The sequence below is a fragment of the Cuculus canorus genome, chromosome 2, assembly GCF_017976375.1.
Source record: "Cuculus canorus isolate bCucCan1 chromosome 2, bCucCan1.pri, whole genome shotgun sequence".
Taxonomy (NCBI): domain Eukaryota; kingdom Metazoa; phylum Chordata; class Aves; order Cuculiformes; family Cuculidae; genus Cuculus; species Cuculus canorus.
The window spans coordinates 37,342,987-37,369,851 of record NC_071402.1 but is presented as its reverse complement, the minus strand read 5'-3'; the positions used below and the strand labels follow the sequence as shown (position 1 = coordinate 37,369,851).

Sequence of the window (26,865 nt, the reverse complement as noted above, 5' to 3'; positions counted from 1 at the left end):
ACCATATTCAAATAGATGCTGAATTTCCCTGCTGCCACGCACAGCAGAGGATTATGCTATTATAGTTCACATGAGCAACACTTACCCATGCAAGCGAAGCCCTTGAGGTCAGCATAGCTACTCATATGAATAAGGGAAAAGTAGCTAGGTTCACATCATTTATTTTAAAAACAGTTCAGATTATTTTTATTTGTCTTTAACCTGTGTGTTCTTGTGCTAAAGAAGGGAAAGAAATTTCAAATCTTGCTAAAAATCCTGAGGGACAGACAGTGCAAACAAGAAGAAAACTGAATTTCACTCAGAAGGTACCATGCATCATAATGTCAAATCAAATGAATAAAAAAGAATCTCCATTCCTGTCAGCTTGCAATGTGAACTCATGAAATCAGCTCTTATTTAGGACTCTGTAAATAATGAGAAATAGTGTATATCGGTGCTGTGTGGCTGAGCATAAAAATCAGAACCCCAGGAATGGGTTAATCCTAAAATATAAGATTATTCCTGAATGTTAATTGTCTTAATTGGCTGTATAACAGATTCAGTAATAGAAACACGTTTCTTTCTCATATCTCTTGCCTTCATATGGGTCGAGAGTGTGGTACGACCTTGGGGAACTTAGAAGGAGGGAAGCTAATCCTGGTTCCAGGGTGCCAAGCAAGCAACTCTCACCTGGGGAAGCCCTTGTTGTCATCAGCATGCATCTGTAGGTCTGGTTTTGTATGGCAAGGTGTTTTGAACACCTGAAGGAATGTGTTATTCTGGCCATGCTCCCTGATAGTCTTCCCACCCCACCCCAACAAGGAGCTGAGTTTCACAGAGACAATGAGGTGATATCAGCCAGGTGGACACAACCATGGGAGCCAAGTATCTGGGATGGCTTAGGGCACTTCTACCCTCCTCCAGCAGAGGAGGACAATCATTAGCAGAGAGGCCGTATTGGAGCCCAGCGTCAATATTCTTGGCTGTTTGAATCCTTCCAGGTACTGCTGTAGCTGGATACAGGTTGGAGCTCCAAAGTGTCAGAGGGCACAAAGTTGGCTTAAATTTATCCTTTCTATTGTCCTTCACACTCAGTGCCAAGGGAAAATCAGCTACCTCTGTGTGTGTCATTGATACCCAAATATTACTTTAGTCAGGAAAATCTCAGAGGAAATGAATCAGCAGAGCTACGGTGGTGGATTTTGTATTTCACCAAATAAGCTGGATGTGTGCGGCCTCATGTCTTTCTTGATTTGGGTTTTTTTCAGCTCATGGCTGTATTTAACTTAAAAAATAAATAAATGCAGTTGGTTTTCCCATGTAGATCATGGTCAATTGAAACAAAATTCATTTAAACAGAAATGTAAGAGGTTTAGTAGATCTTTTCTTAAAAAAAGGTAAAGTAAAACACACAGAAGTAAAACATGATGAATAAAAGAGAATAGAAAAATATAAATATGAACATATATTTGCTTAAATATTTATCAAAAAGGTTAATTTATTTAATCTGTTAAGGTGTTTATTTAACCTTCTTGTATGTCCTTAGAATGAAAATTTTTATGAGTGTTACGTAGCAGCAGCAACGCATAGCAGCACTATCTAAACTATTTGGCACTTAGTAGGCCTTCACGGCTTATCTCCCTCCACCTTACATCCCTCAGGCTCTCATGAAAGCCATGGCTTTACTCCATGCTGTTCCACCGGAACCAAAAATACAAGGGAAATCTAGTCTTCTCCACTTCTTCCTTTTGTACCAATCTCTTCCAAACTGAGGGCTGGGGTATGGCAGAGGAACATAAGAGGAAGGGTGAGAAATGACCTATGCCTCCTTGTTTCTTCCCAAGATAACCCTTCGAACTGGCAGCACCTGTGATTTCCACATAGGATCCTCTTTCGCTGAAGTCCTCTGGTGGGTGTCACTCACCATATCTGTGTGTGCCAGAATGATGCCAGCTCCCAGCTACATTTCACATGAGCTTAGGAGAATGAGAGCTAGGAAGCAAACTTTGTCTCCTGCTTATGCAAAAATAGTTTATTTCAAAAATATTTCTTTAAATTTGATCTTCTATTTAAATAAAGGATTTTTTTTAAAATAAAAAAGCTCGGGCAGTTGCTGGGCTATATGGTTGTGAAAGTCTGCCCAAGCCCACAAATGCAGCCCCTCCTGTTACTAAAAATCACATCATATGGTCTTTTATCCCACTGCTCATCAAATTCCAGCTGATGACAGCATAGCCTGTTGCCCAATTTAGAATCTATTAACAACACAAGGAAAGAAATCTTCGAGCAGGACATGGCTCCTACAGAGCCTTAAAGGAGAGCAAAGGACTGAACACAGTGGAAAGAGAGTTAGCTAAAGTATTAAACCAATGTTTGAATGTCTGTAGGCCACTGATTATCAGAACTATCTGAGGAACATCAGAGTCCCTGCTGCCACTAAGAAACGGTAGCAACAGGAGGCTGTGATTTCTCACAAGCTCTGTCAGCCTCTAACAAGCTTGGCAGGCTATTCCTGATCAAAAGATCCTTTGGGCTTTGTTACTAGCTGAATCCTGATCAGAGAGGGTTGAGCGCTCTTTATCCCTTGCACCTACCAGGGATAGCCCTAGGTACAGGCTGTCCTTACCGCCCCGAGCACAGATGGAGCAGTGCCTGCAGCAGTGTGCACAGCAGGGATGGTGCCGTGCTGAAAGAAGTAAGCATGGGCTCTGCAATGGTAACCGTGCTGCAGGATGAGGTAGGCAGCAAGGCCATGAACAGCTATCCCTGACACCTCAGGGTGACATCTCAGCCAGAGATCCTGAGGGAGGACATGGGTCTCCAGGATGGGCTGCAGGGATGCCTCAGGATGTCAGGTAGGCTTAGCCAGGGGGATGGGCTCCCTGCCCACAGGTCACCAAGCAAGGAAGCTGCAGAAAGAGTACCACAGACTGTGCAGCAAAAGAGATGAGGAGAGAGAACTCCTGGTTCTTCTCCAACTCGAAGACAAAGCCCCAGGCTCACCTGTGCCAATGGTTTTCTTGGGCCAGGCATTCATGGTAGCACAAGTATAACAGAGCTGCAGGAATCCCCGTGTTCATATGAACTTTTTTGGTCCAACCTGAGCCAGTTGCCCAGGACCATGTCTAGATTTTTTTTAATATCTTCAGGGAAGGGGTCTCTACAACCTCTCTGGGCAACCTGTGCCAGTGTTCAGTCACCCTCATAGTGCAAAAGTGTTTCATGATATTCAGAGAGAAATTCTGGCATTTCAGTTCGTGCCCATTGCCTCTGGTCCTGTCACTGGGTGTCACTGCAAAGAACCTGTCTCTGTGCTCATTACACCCTCCTTTCAAGTATTTAGATACCTGAAAGTATTGATAAGATCAAGGTCATCGTTAAGATCCCCCTGACTCCTCTCTTATCGAGGCTGAAAGTCTCATCTCTCTCAGCCTTTCCTCACAGGAGAGATGCATTGGACCCTTAATCTTATATTCAAGGCCCTTTATTGGATTCTTTCTGATATGTCCATGTCTCTCGTGTACTGGAGAACCCAAAAGTGGACCCAGTACTCTAGGTATGGCCTCACCAGTGCAGAGACCTCTCCTTTCCATAAAATATGCACAACACTGCACATTAAGGTCCAAATCCAATGGTAATGGGAAAGAATAAACCTGTAGCAGTCAAACACAGACTCAGCATCTCAAAGAGCAGAGTCAGAGAACAAGAGCACAAAGCTATTAGGCCATTTCAGCTACCTGCCACTTCTTTGGCCACAAGCACATTTATGATGAATCTTTTCTTCTACTAAACCCATGCTGCTGTTTTCCTACTGGCTCCAGAATCTTCCATTTCAGGAGCAGTCACTATTTTAAAGTTAAGGGGTCGTGTTTTGGCCTTTGTTATGCCTACACAGACCTAGAGGATCTCCTCTGAAGTCAAGCAATGTTCTGCTATAAACCTCTCTTTTTGCAAAGCCTAGGAAAGAGACTATAGATGTGTCCTAGTCTTCTGTCTCTGTCTTGAGGGGTCTACTAGCTGACAGACTTCTGCCAGGTTTCTTTCAGTTCTTTGTGACACCTTTGAAGGTTGGCTACTTCTGGTTGAACTTGCTTGATATCGTCAATTTTTTGCCCTGTGTGACATGTCTCTCATGCTAGTGGCACCATTCCAGTGTCAAATAACAGTCTAGTACTAGCTCCTGGTCTGGTCTTGTAAATATTTACAGGAAGAGCAGACATTTCAGGCTTAATTAATCACTAACATGCAGGCACTCCCACTGGTGCACTATAGTATGAACATATTAGAGGATGTTTGCAGTCATGTGCAAACAGCATAAAGCATCCCTCATAGAGGAAACACATCTCTTTTGACTGGCATTGAAATTACACTGGATTTGACACACTGAGGGCCTTATGCAAATATATGCTGGAAAGTTAATTCAAATGATAAAGGTTTCCTTCAGAAATGTCCATCTTATTTTATTCTGGTATATCATGTTGTATTGCAGATTACAGATTTTCCTTATGAACTCCTTAAATTCCTGTGCCCTCCTGAAATTAAAAAATATGAATGCAGGAGATATTGTCTTTTGTGCTTGATGTTTTTTAAATGCATCTAATTTATCATATTCCATTCCCTTCAGAAGGGAAAAACTGTACATTGTCGTTAAAGAATAAATGCCATTTCAATTCTACCAAATGATATGGAAAAATTCTATTGTAAATAACCTGAATAAGGATCTTTGCACAAATTTTTGAACTTGTAATAGAATGACTGGTTGCCTTCTTGCTACTAAACTCTGTAGAATGGCTTTAAAAAAAACTGTTGCTCTTTAATTCCATGAAATACTATAGTTTTGGAAAATATTTTCTATGTAATGATGGAAAGATGTATTTCTGTGATGCCATTGTTCCAGTGGCTGCTGGTCATAGTCATAGTTCTCCTTCCAAATGGCAGCAGAAGGGGATAACAGCTTGTATTGGAAAGACTTAACTTTGCCACCTTTGGGGGCCTTAACTCCCAAGCACCCTTCCTCCATTGATCTACTAACTCTGTGCTCCAGTATCACATCCTTACAGTCTCGCGTGCTCGCTGCAGACATGCTCAGGGTGCTGAGGCTGAAGTGTGGGCTCAGGAAAGCATCTGTCTGCCCACATGGACTGGACCAGAGCTTTCACTTACCCTGGGAATGTCAGTTAAATGGCTCATTTAAAGGAAGTTACAACTAAATTCATTCCTAAAATAGCAGAGATTGACTTGCGTGTATATGGCTAAATCATTTTGAGGAAGAGAAGCTCAGGACTGAGCTACAGTCTGGTGATAGCTCTCAGCTTAACACAGGAGGTGAAAGCTTCTTTGTGAGCCATGCCCTTGGTGGCTGGTACAATTGAGTACCTACTGTTAAAAAGCTCAACACTATACAAGCTAGACATGTGCCACTCAGCTAAAATTAATTTTTGTGAGGCCCTGTTTTAGTTGTTGGCCTAATGTAAAGGCCATAAGGACCCAATTCTGTCTGATATTCATAGCCCTGATCTGGGCCTCACAAAACTCAGCAGCAGAGATTTAGAATTAAGCACGTGAAGGTCCACCAACACCTACAACCCACACTTTAAATCAACCCCCTGAATAAAAGCTTTGTTGCATTAAGGCCAAATGCCCAACATTGTGCATGATGAACTCTAAAGGAATCACATATGTTTCATATTTCAGACAGATGTTGGATAACATGCTAATTAAAGTACACAAGTAGTCTGAGATCAGTCTTAGTGAGGTTATTTACATTTTTAAATATGAGTGAGGGTTTGTCACACTCCCAGCTGGAATCCCCATATGAGTCATGTTACTATATTGTCATCACATCCTGTTGTGTCAGGATATTGAGCTGTACCACTGTCTATAAGTATTTAGTAATCCTGTATGGCAGGTTTAAGATGATACTGCATATCCAGGACAGCCTTGGACACTCTGTACAAATATATCCCTTTTCATGCTGATACCTAAAAAACCTAAACAAAACTGCAATCACCAAGTTTGTTTTAAACTTGTTTTCTTTTAGTAGACCTGAAAGGAAGTGTGACCAACCAATGTGTGAAGAGCATGAAGATGAGAGAATTAATATCTATTGTTTGAACTGTGAAATGCCCACTTGCTCTTTGTGCAAGGTCTTTGGTGCCCACAAGGACTGTCAAGTTGCTCCTCTCACAAACGTTTACCAGCAACAGAAGGTAAATACCTTTTTGTATCTCATAGTCCTCCCAGCAACTCATATGACCATCAACAAGAAAGTATTCCCGTGGCCTTCCTGCAAGTTTCCAAAGGTGCCTGGGAATGCCTTTGCCATTACTATATGTGAATTAAAGGCTCATACAAATCTGTAGGAACTGATTAGAAACACAGGAAAATAAATTTATGACAAACAACATAGAAAGATGTTACAGTGTCCCATTTTTGTTAGTATTGTGAATAAACATTTTAAACAGCGATTTGATGTGAAGCTGAGGACCTCTCTTCCACGGTTCTTAATCTCTTTTTTTTTCTGCCACTTTTAGATCAGAAAGACAAGTGGGATTTCCAACACATGAACTGGAAAGAGAACAAACCATTACAAATCAAATAGTTATCTACCAGGCACTTTTGGGTTTAAGAATCCTATTTTTAAGAAAAGTTAAGTGAAAAACCTCTTTCTGCAAGTGAATGCAGGAATATTCAATAGTTGGCAGCACAGGATGTACCTAACATCCTCTGCCCTTGCTGTCACCAGGAAAAGATTTGTTTATTTTTAATACAGTATTAATTTAAAACCTGACTCACTGGGTTATCCTCCTGAGATAAACAGCTCATTTTTTTCTGGAGGCTCCCTGTGAGGCGAGCAATCAGTTTGTAAACTCAGACTCTAACTTTGTTTCACAGATGCTTATATGGGGAAACTACAAATGAGAAGTTGCTTTAGGAAAGTAGTTACAAGCATCCTTTTCAATCAAAAATAGGAGGGAGAAGGGAGAGAAGTGTCTTGGACCAAATCCATGCCCCTAAGCACTCCCTTTGCATGGAGATTTGCAAGCAGTGATTTTCTTCCCAACATGCCTGCAGAAAGGAGCTGTCATGCCCAAGACCGGAGGCGAAACCTGCGGACTGCAGGATGCATGCTTCAAAGGATCATTTACAAAGCTGTGGAGGCCCCAGACACAGCTGCCTCTATCACTACAGCAGTGTGCCAAGGTCTCCTCTCCCTCCCCAGCACACTCACCAAGTTCTCTTCTAGGGATCTCTTTCTCTATCAGTCCCCTGCTAAGGATGCTTCAGTCATCCCCCTCCCCACACTCAGGCGGTTTCCTTCTTCCACTCATCTCCCTCAAACCAGTGGCTCATGCTCCACCTTCTTCTCCTTTTCTCCCCTCCCCTCTCACCACAGCCCCAGCCCCACTGCCTTCATGACAGGGGCTCTTTAATGCCCTGGTTTCTCCAGGTCTATGGGCCACCTCTTCTCCTTTCCAGGAACAAGAGCTACAGCCCACAGGGAAATACCACAGCTAGACCCAGACACTAGAACAACAACCTCTCAAGAGACAAAGTCTTTTCTCTCAACAAACCCAAAGGGACTATTTTGAGGCTGTCAAAACACAATGCTTCAGACAAAAGCATTTAGAAGAGCTTTCTAGAACAAAGTGCTTCCTCCTTTCCAAACCATGTCTTCTTCTCCATTAGAGGTTTCAAAATGTCAATGTTTTCACAGTGTTTTGGGAAAGGAAATGATATCAAAGTACTAGTAGGTAACTTGTGGGCAGGCAAAGGTCCATTTTTCCTTTGTTTTGGTGGAAGAAGACTTAATACCCTGGTATGGCTCATTTGCCCCCTGCTCCCCACTGTTAGATGTGCCACCATGAAGTGGAATGGTGTCTAACCCCCTCCTCCTTGCTCTCCCTTTACTGCCTAGTCTGAGCTGAGTGACGGCATTGCAGTCCTGGTGGGGACCAATGACAGAGTGCAAGGGATAGTCACACAGCTGGAGGAGACCTGCAAGACAGTTGAGGTAGGTAGCATTGATATAAATGCAGTTATTTCAGTGTGAAGTCATATCTTTTAAGCTGCTGGACATTATCAACAGATCTCACTTTACCCAAATGCATTCCCACTTCACTTTACTAAACCATTACCTGTGGCTTTTTACAGTATCAGACATACTGTTTCAAGCAGAGGATCTGTTCTGCATGGCACCCTGCCTCTGACATTGGCCACGTTTTTGAGGACAAAGAGTAAGGATAATGCACTTCAGCATATCTTGCTGAGCATTTTTTGTTTCATAGGGTATCACTGAAGTTAAAACCAGATCCAACAAAGTGCCATCAATTCCCTGTTCATTTAACATCTAAGTTCAGATGCTAAAGCTGTAAAAGACCAGCACTAGTCTAAGGCCTGACTGGTCCTGTGAAAAGAGCCTTAGTCTCAGCCACAGTGCAGCCACAGCATAGCTCCCCAGTATGTCAGTGAGCTCTGCATTTGGTTGCTTTGCCTCCTGTGAAGAAGTAGTTATTTAATATACTTATGCTGCCCTTTAAGGAGTCATGTTTCATTGCTCATGGGAGGGAAAAGCTTGAGTTCTTACTGTGAGAACAGGTAACGGGTAACGGGTTTACTCTGACAGAGCTGGAATAACTTTTGTGTCATTCAGTACCAGAAGTGGCTTTCATTTCCTCCGAGGGTTTTGCACCAGCAAAGCAAATACAAATACCAGCTCTGATGAATTGGAGCATCAGGAAGCAATAGGCTGAAGGAGCTCATGGAAACTGATTTTATGATCAGAGTTTGATGAAGCATCTAGTGAAGGAGTTGCATCCCTCTCAGCTCAATTAGAATTATATTGACCCCTCAGAGCTGGAGAAGAAAAGAGAAAGTGCAGGAAAAAAAAGAATTTAATCCAAGATGTATAGATTCTAAGCGGTAAGAAAAAATGATTCCATTTTCTACGTACACAATGCTCAAGGCTCCTATATCCTCAGAGCAAGAAAGAAGAGAAAATGTCCACATTTGCTTCAAAGAACATAAAACCATTAGCCCAAATAAATGAGAGAGCACGTTAGTGGCAGTCAGAACTTTGTTGTCAGGAAGACTTCACGTCGCAAGGATGAGATTGGCAGCTATCGGGACTTTGCAGACAGAAAGAAGCCTTTCAAGTAGGTTAACTGCAGAAATATGAATGATACAAAAGCAAAAGCTTACACCCATTTAAGTTGAACCAGCTGAACCAGAAAGAAAACTTCAAACATCCGTTCTGAAGTATGGAGAAAACACTCTGCTAAAAATACCTTAATAAATACAACAGTTTCAGAAACGAGCTTCCTCAGAGTCATCCACTCATTTTAAAATCTAGCCTTTAAACTCAAAGCCCAGAGAAAGTGCAGTATTTTACTTTCATATGTTTTAAAAGGCTTTTCACCTTTAAAGACAAAGATTGCAGAAAATAGATCTTAGAGCTTAGATTGGCACTTCCACGTTACATTTCAAGAAAATCACATTTCCTACCATACAAGAGTTTTGTCTGACGTGACATCAGTTTGTCCTTGAAGATGAAAAGCCACAGCTGGAGCTTAGAAATGTGCACACATGGAAGTAATGCTTATAATTCAGGATTGTCTCTTCTCTCTGCTTAACACTTTGCAGAGAACAATAAATATCAGGTTTAGCAGAAAATACATGATCATTTTCCTTTCAAATGGAGTAAGAAATAGCCCAGAGCTCTATATTTGGGTATTAATCCTATCCAAGCCTAAAACCAAAACAACATCCCCTAAACAATGATTAATACTTGTATAGCTGTTAACTGTTTGAAAAGTAGACCAAATTCCTGTATTATACTGAAAATAAAAAGGGGAATATAAAATGCTAAATACTCAAAATAAATAATAAAAAAATTAAGTACTGTTTAGGCTTGTAAACAAGACGAGTCAAATAATGCAGGAAAAATTACAGTATTTCTTTCAAATGCTAATAGATTAGGCCAGTCAATACAGATACTTCATAACAAGTAGTGCAACTGTGCTCAGTGGCGAGTACTCCTTTCTTTTTGCTGTAGTTATGCTTTAAAAACCAAAAAGTCTGAGAACTTTTTAGAACGGAGAATAATGTATTTGTTAACCTTTTTCATTACTCAGTATCTGACTTGTGTGATTCCATCAGGCAGAGAGTTTTTGTGGGAATATTTCATACAGAAAGGGAATATTTCAGAAATGTTTCAGTATTTGCAGTTAGGAACCTGTTTTGCGCTCTCATTCTTGAGTTTCACAACTCAGTACTGTCTGTTAGCAGAAAATATTATCTACTGCAGCTTAGAGATAGGGAAGGATCTCTCAAGGCATCCTGCTATCACTTTCTCGTTTTTCTTCCCCTAATGCTTGTCCTGTGTCAAATGACAAAGATAGCACACACCTGTCTTGAAATTAAGGTTGTTTTACAAGTGATCTGAATGACATTTCATAGGAGGTCATTGCAGACCAAACCAAAGAGGAAGCCAGAGCAAGCAGAAGTGCAGGAAACACTGGGAGAAAGCTAGGAAAGGAGCAGAAGAGGAGAGGGAGATTATTTGAGTTCTGAACAGTAGAATGACACTCAGGAATTGTGGCTCACTTGGTTCAAAAGCTTCCTTATCCCTACCCTATAGTTCACTAATCAGGAATTTCTAGAAAGTCGCGAGGATCTCCAGAAGGGAAGGACAAGCCTGCCTTCCTGCAAGGAATTTTAAACTAGGGCTGCCTGTTTAGTCTAGTCTTTCTCATCAGGGAATGGAGGTGAATACTTGGGTCAACGCATCAAGATCTGTATTTGCTTCCCACCCCTCAACGTAGACAGTGATTTTCTGTCCACCCATTCGTCTTTGAAAGGCTTCCTCCCTTGAATGATACAGCACAGACTGTCACCACTCGTAGGAAAGAGCTCTGGCTGAAAGTCAAGAAAAAAGTGGGATTCTCTCTTTCCAAGAGCTATGAATAATCACTTATCACTTCCAAAAGTACTGTGGGACTGTTAATAATCCTGTGCTGCCAGGATCTCAGCATTATGCCTTAAGGGACAAAGATGAGGAATTGATTCATCTTTCGTTCCTAAGACAGAGGTTTAAACAATCACCACCACCTGCAACCACATATAACCACAATAAGGTTATGCCCATCTGTGTGCCCTGGGGCACACAGATGACTCAAGTACATCATTTAGTAGACCTCAGACATTATAGATAACCTGTCTCCTATTTCCTCCCCATAAATCCTCCTTTGCAAGTGCAGCATGTTCCTATTAGAGAGAGCTCAATGAAGCAGCCATCAAACTCATCCTCCTTACTCAGTGAAATAAGGTATGTTGTCTGGTTGGAAGGACAAAGGAGTGCCTCCCCAAACGGTGTGAATAGTGCCTGAAGGTGGGGTTGGAATCTGATTCCTCCTCCTTATCTTTGTGCTTTTGTCACACATAATTTTCTTCGTGGTACCTCTGCCTCCTTCAGTGCACAGTAAATGGGGTATAATGGACACCTATTGTCAAAATAGAGTTTAAGAGGGCGTCTGTGAAAATCAGCCAGGACACTTGCAGGTTCTCTGGTAGAAAAAGAAAATTCTCCAGAGCTGGATTGAGATGATCACTCCTTTAAAAACCGTTGTGTTTTTGCAAATGAATCCAGCTGCTAATAAGGTGGGGGATTTTGCCTTTTCTGCAGACTTACATTTATCACTATAGACATCATAAATACCTCTCACAATTTTTTAGCAGACCGACAAGTTATACACTAACCTGTCTGGGGGCTATCAGTGGCTTGAAACTCACGAGTTTGAGAACGGTTTTAAAACTTTTTATTCCAGTAGCTTGGACTTTGAAAATTATAAAAGTCTCTGGGGTCATTCAGTATCCTTTGCACTGTTCAGAAAGAGGAATTTCTTTGATGAAAATGCTTCCAAGTAACTGTAAAAATAAACACTCTTTTAAGAACATAACATGTTTAACATAAACCAAATGATTCACAGGAATGCTGCAGACGACAGAAAGAGCAGCTGTGTGAAAAATTTGATTATCTCTATTCTGTACTGGAAGAAAGAAAAAATGAGATGACACAAATAATCACTAGAACCCAAGAGGAGAAGCTGGAACACGTCCGATCCCTGATGAAGAAGTATGCAGATCACTTGGAAGCTGTGTCAAAGCTGGTTGAATCAGGAATCCAGTTCATGGAAGAACCAGAAATGGCTGTGTTTCTGCAGGTATAAAGTCTATAAATAGAGGTAGAAAAAGAATGATAGGCTTATCAAAATACTATTTAAGCATTTCTCAATTTTAAGCAGATTCAGAGTTTGGTCATCATTGAGTGAACACCAATATTAACTCATCTTTTAAACACTTGTATCAGCACAGACAAATGACTAGTTCTTCTTTTGAATAGTATTCAAACCAAGAAAGTGAGTATTGGCTATTTGCCCCAAAATATACTATCCCATGAAAGAATTTCTTGTCCCTAAAGAAGAAAAAGGGATTTTAATACTTTCCAACGTGTCTTCATTGTCCCACCACTATAATATATGTGTACATGACATTCTGTGAGTTACAGCTTTCATTTGCGTATTGACAGAGTGAATAGCATTCTAAGAATTAAATATATATGTTCCAAGTCACATTTTCATGGCTTTACTTCATTTTTTTCTTTTTTTTTTTGTTTTTACTATAAACTTAGGAGAACTGATTAAAAAACCATTAGCAGCCCATCCACTGAATTCATTGATGCAGAATCTCTGTCCTGCAAGTTTACAATTCCTTACAATATTAAAGGCTGTAATGATGTTTCTACTAAAAAAAAAAAAAAAGACAAACCTTTATTTTCATCAAAGAATTGCCTTTGAAGAGTACAATATTCTTTCCAGACAAATAAAATTTTGTGGCTCCAGAAATAGGTCCTTATGGATAGTCAAAGATGTAGTTGCTGTGACTGAAGATGGTAATGGAACAATTGCACCCCACCACAAACACACAAAAAAAGAAGCAAAGATATTTCCATTTAATTTTTTTAGAAATTGTACATATTTACCATCATATTTAGATTTTAATATAAAAGGCTTCAGTAAACTAAAAGGTTTACTTGGCTGTATACTAATTAGAGTCCAAATTTGATCTCATTCATAGATCTCATGGCTGTCATTTATGAGTTCCATATTAGTATGTTCAGAAGCAGCCAGTGCAAGAATTAGATCTCAATGCATAAAATCACTGAAAAAATTGAACCATTTAAGAAGTCAGTTATTTCCTTTTTGTTTCCACAGAATGCCAAAACATTGCTGCAAAAGTAAGTATGCAAAATTGAGACTCTTGCTCACTATAATGAATTTCAAATTATGAATTTATCTGAAAATTCGAATGCCAATAACCAACCTTTCTGGTTTAGAATTACTGAAGCATCTAAAGGATTTCAAATGGAAAAAATAGAGGATGGATATGAAATCATGAACCAATTCACAGTGAACCTCAGTAGAGAAGAGAAGATAATACGAGAAATTGATTTTGACAAAGGTATGTCATTCATTTCATCTAAATTGCTTTTTTAAATATCAACTGTGTGTAATTTACATGATGAAACTGAGTAGGAAAACCTGAATCATATATTGCTGTCCATCCCAAAGTGTAACAAGACTATTTTGTATCAATTATAATCAAAAGCGAAATCCATCACAGTCAAAAAATCACATAAGTTCTTGGCACCATTAATCTTCCCTTTCATGTGGCCTCAACATTTTCCTAAGCCCGTGATATTTACTGATGCCTCATGTGAAGGAACCACAAAATTAAGTTTTTGTCTCAGTCTGTAAAGTCATTTTTTCCCTAAAAAGTGCCATTATTGTGTGGTCTGTCCGCTCTAGAAAGTCATTAGAAAAAAGAATGCTTACTGAGAGATTTATGAAATATTTTTTTTACTCTTTTTATAAAATAATTGAAAAATGTTACAGAAACACAACTGAAATCCAAAATCACAATGTCATAGAGGGAAGGAAAAATAGTACTATTCCATGCATTTAACATCTTTTGTCACGTCATTTGTCAAGACATCATGACAAATCATGCTTAATATGTCTGTATAGTAATACAAAGTTAGAATTTTCCAAAGTAGCCTGAAATCTAGGCTCATTATGCTTTACCTTACAGAGTAAGGCACAAGAAGTTAATCAACATATATGTTTCCAATAAGCAGATCTCTCCTATTAAAAGGCAGCAGTAACAGCAGTCTGGATATCTCTAATTTTCTCGCTAACTGGATTCTGCTGGTACATTTACAGTTACCCTTATCAGTCCAGTTATGTCCGGTGCAGATGACACCCGTTGCTTCTTCCCTTTCCACTGCTTATCATTAACTTCACAGAACGGGGCTGCTCCCTGTGAGGGACCCTGCATGCCTACTGTGCAGATCTTGGTCTGTAGATGGGGATCCGTGGACTCTCTGTGCTTGGCATAGGGGCGCGTGTAGCAGGACAGCAGCTGCGGCACCAGTCAGCGGCAGGGGAACAGGTGCTATATTTCGGGGCTGTGAATCTCCAGGGATTTGTCCTGGGAGGGACAATCCCTAGTCACAGCCTCGTGGCCAGTTTATCCCTGTGATCAGCCACAGCTGCTACGTCCCTGGCACATATGTGCATCTGCCAAGATCGTGACCTTGCGCTCCGGGCAGACACTCTCATCACGTGATGGGGAATGTGACACTTACCTCTTGGGGACAGGACATTAGCAAGTGCTTTGGCAACTGGGAGTTCAGTCCTGTGTTTGAAACTCCTACTACAGTCAGTGAGGTCTTCTGCAGCCAGGGGACGTGGAAGCAGAGATTCAGTGCTCTGCTTAGAGCAGTGTATTTATCTGCAGAAACTTTTCTGCATTAGGAGGGCTTTACTTACTTTGCAGGTCTAGGTTTCTTCAACATACTCAGGCAGAACCATAACCTGTGCAAAATGCACCGCCTATGTGGAGCTTGAGTTAACATATCCATCTAAGTTTATTTCTTTGAAGTGCTAGGATAGCTCTGAACAACATCTGACGTTTGTGAGGATGGGTAGTGTGATTGTGCAAAAGAAAATGTATTGTTAGAGGGCTCCCTCTGGAAATGAGCCAAGCCAGAAATGCTGACAACAGGACGTGTCAGACAATGCAAAAGCAATGGTTTGACTACATTTGACAACCTTGTTTTAGGGAGGTTGGTATTCAGAGCCTCCAGTCATGTGTTGCGAAGCACTGACCTAGTAAAGATTTATTGTGATGGCTTCAATGGTGTTTTAAAAAAATATACACATAAAATTGCAAGAGAGACTTTTCCCGACAGATTGTGCCAGACCAGGTACCCTCTTCCCAAGAAGTGCAGGGCTGTGCTGCACTTCTTTCATGAAGATAACTGCATTGTCACGACTTTCCATCCTCCTTCCCATGGAAAGAAATGCCTTAAGGTTTTAACAAATGTTTGTTTGTTCTCCTCACTGATAAGAAGCTCTTGCTGGCAGCTCCATGGCAGTGCCCAGTCCAGGCTGGTGAAAGAAGGCTCTTCACCAATGCCCTTTTTCTGGCCTGCACCTTCTGCCAGGCAGTGGGTTATCAGCATCTTTGCCATGCAATTGTAAACGGCTTTTTTTACATGAAGTCCGTAGACATCTTCATGTGGTGCTCAGCCTTGTCCTTTTCTGCATGTCTTATCAGAGGATGAGGGAGAAGAGGAAGAGGAGGAGACGGTGGATGGTGAAGATTTGGATGAAGTCCACACGGAGTCCTCAGGAGAGGAGGAGAAGGAAGACGAGGTGGAGGAGGAAGGGACTGAGCGAACATCGCAGCCACCTCAGCAGGACCCTGAACCACAGAGCACAGTGGGAGACCCCCCAACTGAACCCCCTCCAGTGCAATTGCCTGCTGCCCCAGCTGGTCAGGTAAGTGCCCTTGGTGTTCCACTGCCCTGCTGAGAATGCCCTGTTAGGGAAAGAAAATGCTCCTCTGCGTCCTGTAGGCACTGTACAACAGGAGAATGGCTGAGGGAGCCAGTGCACTGGAGAGCAAAATTATTTATTGCCCTGGTGCACATGGAACTGTACCCTGCCCTCTCAACCTGCATATGTGTCGCTTGATAGACAAAAAATTACCCTGCTAGTTAAACTGATATACAAATATATATATACATGATACATAAGCTATAAATAATAGAGATTCATTTGGGGAGTTAATTGCATTACCATGGATGCTCTGCTTCTGTGATTTAACTCTGACTAACTATTATAAATGAAATGGTTGTTAAAATATTTATACTAAGAGAATTTGGCATTCCCTCAGGATTTAGTGAGCTTTCCACCACTAGTCTTTAGAATATGCTTTGGATCTGTTTTCTGTGCCTGATGTTTGCCTTCTTCTGCTCTGGTTATCCAAGGGATGTCATTTAGATGGGTGCAGAGATATCGCAGTCCAAATAGTAAACTGTCTCTTATAACCTAGCAGCAAACAGGTTCAGGGTGCGAATAATTTAGGCCAGCACTATTTGTTACGGAACATGATTAGAATGAGACCATGATTGCCGCATATTCTGAAAGATCTACATTAAAAAATATACTTGATGTGCTACTTTAGCTGGCCTTACATACAGTTAACTTATTAAATTCTTCGCTTATGCAATATACCCAGTTAAGTTGCTGAGTGGGTAAAGGCTGCTGTGAAGATATTTGAGGAGGTCAGCATGAAAACAAGAGAGGGCATAAAGAATCTTTCATTGTAGCAGCTCCTCACATAAAACAAGGGAAAATAAATACTGTAGGTCCATTCTTGCTTTGATTTAAAAACACACACGAGTTTACACCAGTTGTGTGAAGATGCTCTTAAATGAGACTTTATTCGTTTAACTGAAGTTTGTCTTTTGAGGGTTTGAACTGACTTAACTAAACTTGTGTTGCCTAACTGATGCAGGTTTTTATGCAAACACGCAATCCTGCCCTCTAGCATGAGGACACTGATTTCTAAGGATAAAATGGGAAAAGTACAGCACGCTGGTGTAGCAATTGCAAAATGCCATCAGAGATGGTCAGATGTGGAGTCAGACAGGGCACGTGGGCGTTGTGGTGTGTGGGATACCTGTATTTCAGCCTTTGCCTTCTTGTGTAAGAAAGGCAAAGCAGAAATGCTGTGGTGATAGCAGGCACCATGCGGGTGTGACCCAAAAGCCTGACGCAGGTAGAGAGGTGCAGCTCAGCTGGCTGCTCCTCTCCCTGGCAAAGCAGCTGTGGTTGGCTTACGGCATTGATGGCAAGGCTGGTGGACAAATGTTTCTCTCTTGTGTCTGTGTTTCCCCCTTATTTTGACTGCTCGTATCAACAGATGGACTGGCAAGCGTGTTATTTTTAACCCCAAACCCGACAAACCATTCAAATGTACCTACACCTATCGTTCATGGCTGGTACCAGTTCATGATGCTCTTATGTAGAATTTCTTACGTTCTTAGGATAAAATGAGGCGTTTATCTGAATTAAAGAGACTCTTGCTCACTCCTTTCTCTGTCAGCATCCTCCTCCCTGCTAATTCTACTCTCTCATTCCATATTTTAGGATAGCTTACTTTCTTTCCCGTATCTGTGTTATTCAAATAATAGTTGCTTTGGCTTCACATTTTTTATTGCAATTCTTTTGTACCATGTATTAGGACAAATCAGTTTCTTGCAATGAGATGCAACAAACATGTCATGCAGAGCAACATGGCTACAGCAGGAAGGTAACATGGTGCACTCTGCTTGTTCTTCTCTTTATCTGTCCTGATTAAGGATGAGGTTGTGACACCAGGTGGTTCTCAACAGACCCCAGAGTCTGACACTCGCGTGCCGGCCACAGCAGAAACCATCGATCCCTTGTTTTACCCTAGCTGGTATAAGGCTCAGTCGCGGCAATCAAGCAGTCCAAGCGCAACCCCTGTGAGTGGGTTGGGGAAAGTAGGGCCTCCTGTTTCTCTGGAAACAAGTGCAAAGAAGGCAGAAACACCAGCAGCGGCAGCAGTCGAGGAGAGTGCACCGGGGAGTGGTAAGGAAAGTAATGCCACTGCAGCAACATCCAAGGTCAGTGTTACCAAAGTCACTCCAGAGGGCTGTGATGTGCAGCAAGGCGGGAAAGGCAATTGTTAAGGAAAATATGACTTAATTTCTCTCTGCATGCTAAAGAATAAGAATAATTACAGATAGTTTCAATATGTGACAGGCTGACTTTTCAGCTTCAGAGTAGCATGCTGACAGTTGCTTGTGCTTAACTGCCAGTGCACCTCACTTGTGCGAGCTGTTATCCAAGTTGCTCATGCATACGCTCAGGAGCTGTTAGAAAGGCTGGCTATGCCTCTGCACAATCAGATACTTGCATGTATTAGTAGCAGACAGACCCTGTGCATGGGATTATTCTTGTCACCTGTTGAAAGCCTGTGTAAAATATATGCCATCCTATCACCACTGCCAGAGCAGCTATGGTTTGGCTTTGCCTTCTGCAGCTCTGTGGCTATGCCTGGAGTGTACAGCTTCCCCATGTGAACATGAAGCTATGCAGCTGACTGGAGCCCTCTTGAGTATTTGATAGCCTCTAGTAAGCAGTGTGATTTCCTGTGTTTAAAACTGAGAAAGAGGGTTTTCTTTGAGGAATACTGGAGCTTGATTAAAGGAGAGCATGAAGATAATATATTCCAGTTTTGTGTTAGACTACCTGCATCATGATAGGATAGCAAAAACTGACTTGCTGGGTACAGCAGAATGTTTCCCTGAAAATTACAATGTTAGAGTTGGGATGACCTGAACTTTAATATTCCTGCTTATGCATATGTATACAAAGTCCAAATTGGTCAAAGATACAAGAAACAGAGCTGAGGGAGCTGTGTGTGAAGAGTTTGCACACCACACCTGCTCCTGCTCTAGTGCCTGGCTACCAGCCCATGAGCAGCACTCTCTAAATTAGACCATCCTTAAGCTTTACAAGCTTAAGCTGGATGTTTTTAAAAAACAATTACCTGTAAGTGTGCAATGAGAGGTGATTATTTGTGTGTGTGAAAAAGCATTAGTGAGTATCAAGTAATTCATGCTGTTCACTTGAAAGTTGGAGTCGAACATCTGGCAGACGTAAGCAGCCCTACCATGACAAACCACCATGTGGTGAGTCAAAACTCAGAAGAAGAGGAGCTTATACAGATATGATAACAGGGGCACCTATCTTTTAGTTGGCAGCTTTAGTCAGTAACACTTGAATTTGGATCCTCGCCAACTTCAGTCTTAACAAAAAAATTTGGCCCCCAGATTTCAGTAGCTATTTTTCAAGTGAGGGCTCAATTCAAGAATATTTGAGTGGAATAAAAAAATATAAAAAGAGTATTTTGAAACTACCAAATTGACTATGACCTTGTCTTCTTAAGTATATTCCAATAGGCAAAAGCAGGTAAATTCACAGTGAAATTAATTGCTGCTGTTCCTTTGTATCAGCTTCGCTAACAGCTGGGCAGCCCAATCTCTCCACAGGCAGGTAAAATCCTTACTGGGTATGTTCATTGGGGTCTTGCCTGACTGTGGTCTGCTTCTCTGGGTCCTAGTTTACCAGCAGCAAGTAAAGGAGCAAAACTAGAGGTGTGATGTGGCAAACTGACTGGCAAAAAAGTGGCAGTGGTTTTCAGTCACACTGAAGCAGCAATTTGGTACCCAGATCTCTTCATCATTGGGGACCAGGAACAAAAATAGGTGTATGGGAAAGATGTCAGTTCCAATTAATGTGTGAATTTGGAGGTACTGGGTTTTAATAATTTCCCAGATCATGAGTGACATTGCCATGTTGGGAGAAGGAGGATATTGAGAAGAGTAGCACATGGTTCTCGGGACAGGTGGAGGAAGGAGTACAGGGTGCAGCTGAGAATGGTGTTGCCCCTGGGCTGGAAACAGAGAGGGATAGGAAAGCTTGTGAAGCAGAAAGGTGCAGAGTGTGCTGAACAACAGAAAAAGCAGAGTGATCATGCTGGGAAGGATGATGCCATAAGACAATGCTGTGGTCAATTTTGTGGATCTGAGCTGAAATGTGTCTATGTCATGAGCAAAATGGCCTCTGTCATGTGGCAGTGATCATTTTTAAGTATGCAATCTTTAACTTTGTTTTTTCCTGCATGTGATTTTTACACAACCCACTGTGAAATGGCATATTTGTTTATTTTTTTAAAACCCTGGCTGACGTTCCTCACAACACTGTTTTTACTCCCTTCCTCCAATTAAAGGATATCATGTAAAAGTGCTGTGGAAACAGAACTTTTTCACTGAATGTAGTGATAATGACTAGTTTGTGTCATGACAACATTGGTGAAGCACTGTTCTTATTTTCTCACAGGAATTAGCATTCTGCATATCACTTTTGGCATTTCTTATCATACTACATCATCTTTGGAAACTGATTCAATACATGATTTGTACTTTCATGGGTAGGAAATATTTCATTTTACCATTAACTAACAGTTCAAATAGTGTCTCTGGTGATGTTCCTACATGGTTCTAAAGGAATTTTTTCCCTTTTCCTCCCATCCAAAACCATCATGCTAGTTTACAATACAAGCTGCCTAAAACATTTCATCCTCATACCTTCGAAACACCACCCTTCAGCTTATTCCTGCATGGTTAAACATTGCATCTGCCTGGTTCAAAACAAAAAGTGACATTTACTCCTTCAGATATACAGGCTTATATTTCAGTTGTTATTCAGATGACCAGCAGAGAACCTGTGAGTTAATAGGAGATATGAACAGTCCTGAGCTTGTTCAGTCCATCAAATGGAAGAGGAAGATCTGGAGAGTAACGGTTGTCATCAGAGGGGTAATTGTCAGGAATAAAAGTTCAGTGGATGACCCTGCTGACAGTATTCCCACTGCAAGTAAACCACCAGTCCTCCCTCAGGGGGATGGACCTTCAGGGAGTGGGGCTTCAGCTGTCCCCCTGAGGGAGAATCACTGTATAGAAAGTCCCCTCACACCCCAACCTACATAGCACAGTCCACTTGTGGGGAGTCCTGTTTAGATCCTTTTTCCAGCAAAAGGCATCCAAAGCCACTTCTTCCATGTTCCCGGTGAGCATAAGGTACCAATGATTGTCCTGAAATGCGTTCCCATGCGGCTGGGGGGGACTTTGACCCTTTAGAAACCTGAGACTATGTGTATGCTTTTAAATATCTGTGCATAAAAAACTGTTTTTCAGTAGACAAAGGCTTTTTTTCTCTTAGGTCACATTAATTAAGAGATGAAATATTTACAAGATCAAGGACTAAGAACTTCACTATGCAGTGAAGTTGCCTCAAATGCAAATATTGTAAATGAAACCTTAATTATTCTGTAACATCTCTTCTGGAGTAGCTCCTTTTTGGTAGATACTATCCATGACTCAGTTCTTCCAGCTCTGAATTCACGCCCCTCTTAGGTAAGACATATGAGTATATTCAATTTCCAAAGTGATATGGCTGATCTGCAGAGAATTCTGTTTTACCATTGGGGTATTTAATCTTATTTACTGAAGACCAAAGACCTCTGACACAAAACAAATGAAGTTACCTTTGGTTATTTGCTTTAATGACAGAAGAATTTTATTTCGGTCAGCAAAAAATGCTTGGTTTTCCCTGTTCACTTTCAGTGCTGCACCCTAAGCACTGTATAACATCACATGGTGCACCTATGAAAAGTGATAAATTCCTATTTGCCTTTTACCTGCAAAATTTCCAGCACTATGACTAAAGTATTTCTCTCCATAAGAAAAGGGAAGGGGAACTATCATTGATGCTTTTGTTGCATAAGTTATGCAAAAAGATGCACCGTCTGATGGTAATTTGAATTTTAAAAACCTTCTACACTGTGAATCTCATTAAATTTATGGATCGTAGTTTAATTTTTATTTATTTTTGTTAGGTTTTGAAACATTCTTATCTTATTACAAGAGGACATAGACTTTGCACTTCTGGGAAATAAGGCATGCAAATAGCATTATGATCTTTTTTCTTTCTCTTTCTTTTTTACTTCAAAATACCTTTTGAAACTAAAAATAGACAAATGCAAAAAGGTCTCATTTCTACAATTTGAGACTTCTTTCTATGTGGTCTCTAGTGACAGCTTTATTATTTATTTAATCATGAAATAGAAAGGAGGTGAGGGAGAAAAGCGTTTTGGTCTCAGACTCTATTTGCATAAAAAATATTTTCTTCTCCATGTGTAGTGAGGTGGCTGCTTAGACAGTTTGTCTGTCTTTATCTTTCCTGTGAGATATCAGGTCACTGCCCTTTTTTCTTTCTGTGTGATACAACTCTGAAAGACAAATAAATTTACTTGGAATAACTGTAAAAATAATAATAATAATTATTAATAATAATAATTATTAATAATAATAATATAAATCTCCATGACAGTCATCATAAAAGCATCATATAATTTATTTTCAGGCTATTTTTAAAGAAGGCACTGACAGGGATTTCCTTGTTTTTCAGCAGCAAAAAGAGGCCAGTTCCACCTATTAATCCCCCAAATTTACTTTATTTAAGGGCCATTTCATTCTAAGAAAGGGTATCAATGCATCAAGAAGTTTTTTCCACAGTGCATGGGGGTGTATCAGCAAGGATACAGCAACAGGAGGTGTAGCCCACTTGTGTACAGATTGCTTGGTCTAGGAAGGGACAGCAGGAGAGGATTCAGCATGATCAAAATAGGAAACTCCAGACTAGAGAGCCACATCCTGCTTCAGGGAGTGCCTAAGTCAGAAATATAGTCACCGCAGGCTGCTTCTGTGGTCAACAGAAGACAAGAGGCATCTCCAGTAAGGGAGACAGTTCACCAGCTGCTGCTGGTTCACACTTGGCACCTCTTCGCATCTGCCTCCTGAGTGCGAGGTGACATTGCTCTTAACCCAGGTGCCTCTGCTCAGAGTGTCTAAAGTTTGGGGGCAGTTGAAGTGAATCTGAGCCTTTGCAGATGACAACCAGGAGTGAATGATTAAAACACAGCAGCAGCAATAACATCAATGAGCTGCCTTGCCACCAAGGGGAGTAATGTAGTAATGGAGGGTGACATAGACATTAACAAGCAGCCCTTTCCAGTGCACGGAAGAAACAGATCTTGGAGTCCAAACCAAAAACTTAGAGAGCTTAGAGACGGTGTGTGTAATGGGTCACAGAAGGAGGTGAAGCAAGCCTTCCACTGAGTCTTGAGTTTTCTTCTATTTGGGCTCAGGAGACAGTCTGAGTGAGCTAGGAAGAAGAATATATAATTTGTGCATTAGATTTCAGAAACTCATTCATCCGTTTGGCATTTCTGTACTTGGGCGTGTGGTTTTGTGCTCTTTATACCTCAAGGATGCTACCAATGGCATATAAGCGTGGAGATTTAGGCATATGAAGAAAGGTGTATGTGTTTTGTAAATGCTTGTGATGTCTAACTGTGGGACTGGCATACCTGAAGGGGCGTATGACCTTTCTGGCTCTTGGAAATCTGACTTTTAAATATACATTGAGTCTTCTTTAGTAGTAAGATTAGTTTGCAGGGGTGCTGAACATCTGCCACTTCTAACAGTGCAAAATCTCAATATTCCTACATCAAAACCCAGGTATGTAATAATCCCTTCTTGCTGCCCAGCGTTAAGCAACCAAACACGAAAAGCTGGCCCAAAGTTCTGCCCTTCAATTCCCTTGTGCAGACCTCTGACAGCCAGAGAAAATCATGCACATTAAAACCAGTAAAACCACTTTCCAGGAATGTGTAGTCTTTAAAAATATCTTCATGTATGGAACAACTCTAGCCCTTGATTTGTAATAGAGGAATCCCTAAAATCAGCAGTGACAGGTATTTTACGATAAAACTTACTTGTACTGCCACTGGAAGAAGGCAGATCCCAAAATAACTTGTATCTGCTCAAATTATTTCAATCTTGTTAAAATACAGAGGGCAATGGATGCATAAGGAGAAGTTTGTTCATTTTTTCCCTAATCAGAATTTTGTAGGCATCATCTTTCATGCAGTAACACTGTATAGATTTGTGAGAGTTTGTGAAAGTCGTGTTCCCACCTGGGTCTCTGGTTATTCAGTTTATCTAACCTAAGATGAAGTACTGGACCTTATATTCTGTTCCTCAAATTCCCAGTCAGAGAAGTGCCTGGCTGTGGCTCCAAAGGACTGAAGTACATATATTTAGTTTGAAAGGAAATGCAAGTTAATAATCCACAAACAGTATTTTGATCTAATTTCCCTTTGCTGCCAGTAAGTATAGTGCTTTAATTCCATGAGGATATAAAATATAATCAGGACTGAGCTGTTTGGGAGGAGAAATATTAATGGAGTGGCCTATGTTAATCTTGTTTCATTAGTTTTAAAATTTTCTATTACTTGCTTGCAACCTTATGCCATCTGCCAGAATTACCATAGGGACAGTCCTCTCTGTATTCAGGTGAAGTAATTCTCTTTGCCCTGCTGCTGAATACTTCAATTTCAGCTGGTGATCCTTCAGATATTTTTCCGTACGACAGCTTTAAGTCACATGTCACAGAGGTCAGAACTTAGGATTGGTTGTCATGTAAATATGCAGACAACATGGGCAAAATAAGATCATCTAAAACCAAAATAAGCCTAAGAGAGATCATGCTGTGCTTATTGCCCATCTAAATCTGCTTTTCCACCAGTCTACAAAAGGTACAGTCCAGCATTTTAGCACAGTGCTGCTCCGGAATGATTGCACAAGTGTAGTAGTAGTATGTAAATAATAATTTCTTTTCTTTTCTCCAAACTGGAAACTTGGTCTTATCAATCTGCTCAGCTAAGGAAGATAAGTCCCCCCTTCAAGCAAACTGCCTCAAGAGAGAATATTGCTTTCTCAAGAGAAGGCAGTCTTGCAAGGATGAATCTTGCAGGAAAGATGATAAACAAGGTTCTCTCCTGTCTCTGGCCCACACAACACAGCCTTCCCGCAGCTTGCCCCCAGAGCAAGACGTCTGTTTGTGTCAGCAGCAGGCGCATCCCAGGCAGCGCCCTCCCGGGAAGCCAGCTGCTGCTCTGAAGGCTCTCTGCCTCCTGCAACAACTCTGTTTAGTGTTAATGAACGATCTGGGAATGAGAGAGCGAAAGTCAACTTGATATTTGCCATGTATGTCTGGATATACTTGTGCTATATCTTTCCTTAGGTAGAAAACTGGATGGGTTTATTTATATCCTGATAAAAAATCTGCAGATTTTGACTGTATGAAAAATGAGTCTCCTGTCCTCTGTGAAGCTGAGCCTTTTATAGGAGATCCATGAATCAGCAGGTATACAAGTTCAAATCAAATTTTGCTTGAAGCTTCCTCCTAAACATCTCTTAAATTTCACTTGGAAAAAAAAACTGTGTTCAGACAGTAGCTGAAATACAGGGCAAAGGCAAGAGTCTCAGTTAACAGTCTGAAAATTCTGCCTTTGCTGCTCTGTAATTGACTTAGGGAGTAGGGATCCCCTTGTGAGACCTCTTCTGGAGTGCTGTGTCCAGTTTTGGAATCTTCAACATAAGAAGGATGTGGAACTGTTGCAGCAGGTCCAGAGGAGGGCTACAAAGATGATCAGAGGGCTGCAGCACCTCCCATACGGGGACACGCTGAGTGAGTTGGGCTTGTTCAGCCTGGAGAAGAGAAGGCTTCAATGAGACCTTATAACAACCTTCCAGTACCTGAGGGGGCTACAAGAAAGCTGGGGAGGGACTGTTTACAAAGGCTTGTAGTGATAGGACGAGGGGGAATGGGTATAAACTGGAGAGGGGCAGATTTAGGCTTGATCTAGTGGGGGGTGTCCCTGCCCATGGCAGGGGGTTGGAACTGGATGATCTTTAAGGTCCCTCCCAACTCAAACCATTCTGTGGTTGTATGATTCTATGATCCATTATAGCAGCCAAGTGTGAGTCCACTCAGACTGATGTTTAGTTGGTGGCAAATTCTGCTTGTAAATTTCCCTTTTGCATCTTTGTGCTTCACGTGAGATCAACACCTTCTCCCACTCCTCAGTTTAGCAAATACATGCAGAGAAAATCAGGAAAGTCTTGATTGTTTCTCTTTTAACACCTCTCTTCTCCCTTGCTTCTGAGAATTATCTGAGTGATTCAGAGGCAGCAGTGACAAGTCGTGAGGGCAATGCATTAAGACTGGCTTTCAGAGAACAGTTTCTCAAAATTAATATGAGAGGCAAATACTTCACCTAAAGTTTTTCCTCCAATAGTCTGCCTGTGATTTGTCTGGTGAGTCATAGATACAGTCTGATTTATGGATATTTCCTTTTTTTGCAGTCCATAATAGCAAAAGGACCTCCACAATGACAGCATGGACAAAAATATTTCTCATGTTCAAATTAATACTAAACCAGACTCAAGTAGGTGTTGTCTTTCTGTGATTAGCTCATCTAAATAGTGAAATTTGCTTCCACCGAACCTTCTCTTCCAAGCATCACTCGTTCCTCTCATTATTAAGAAGACTGGAAAGGAAAGTAGAGTGTAAACAAAAAATATTTCTTAGTCATGGATGAGCTGTTGCCATTTTACATGAGGTTATGGTAGATTTATGTCACAACAACACAAACCATGTGTTTGGAAAATATTTGGTTAGTTGTCATCCTACTGCTTTGAGATAGTTCACACTTTCAGTGTAGTTGTATGCTCATCCATGGAAAGCCGTGCTTGTAATCCTATAACCATTAAAGACAGATCGCCTGATTGAAAATCCCCCTGGCAGCGGTTAGCAAGCTGGGCGTGAGTCCTTGTGCTTGGATGTTGCATCATGCCACTTCTAGGCTTTCCTGACTTGTGAGCAGCTGAGGGGCTGGACCACAGCACCCTGCAGGATTCGATGCCCACCTACCTGGTGTTTGAAGTGGAATTACAGGTTGGGTGACTGCCTGTGCAGG

General features: G+C 41.2%; 1 protein-coding gene across 7 annotated transcripts in view; it reads left to right on the top strand.

Annotated features, from left to right (window-relative positions):
• TRIM55 (tripartite motif containing 55) overlaps positions 1-26,865 on the top strand; it is a 38,071-nt gene that overhangs the window by 1,176 nt on the left and 10,030 nt on the right. For 2 of the 7 annotated variants that reach the window (XM_054059808.1, XM_054059801.1), the window contains exons 3-9: positions 6,020-6,188; positions 7,898-7,993; positions 11,967-12,200; positions 13,251-13,273; positions 13,373-13,497; positions 15,658-15,881; positions 17,750-18,037. In XM_054059808.1, the coding sequence (XP_053915783.1) occupies positions 6,020-6,188; positions 7,898-7,993; positions 11,967-12,200; positions 13,251-13,273; positions 13,373-13,497; positions 15,658-15,881; positions 17,750-18,037 (1,159 nt within the window). Of the gene's footprint in view, positions 1-6,019; positions 6,189-7,897; positions 7,994-11,966; positions 12,201-13,250; positions 13,274-13,372; positions 13,498-15,657; positions 15,882-17,749; positions 18,038-20,318; positions 20,410-26,865 lie in introns of all 7 variants that reach the window. The other 5 variants (XM_054059805.1, XM_054059804.1, XM_054059803.1 and 2 more) reach the window with 5 other exon arrangements.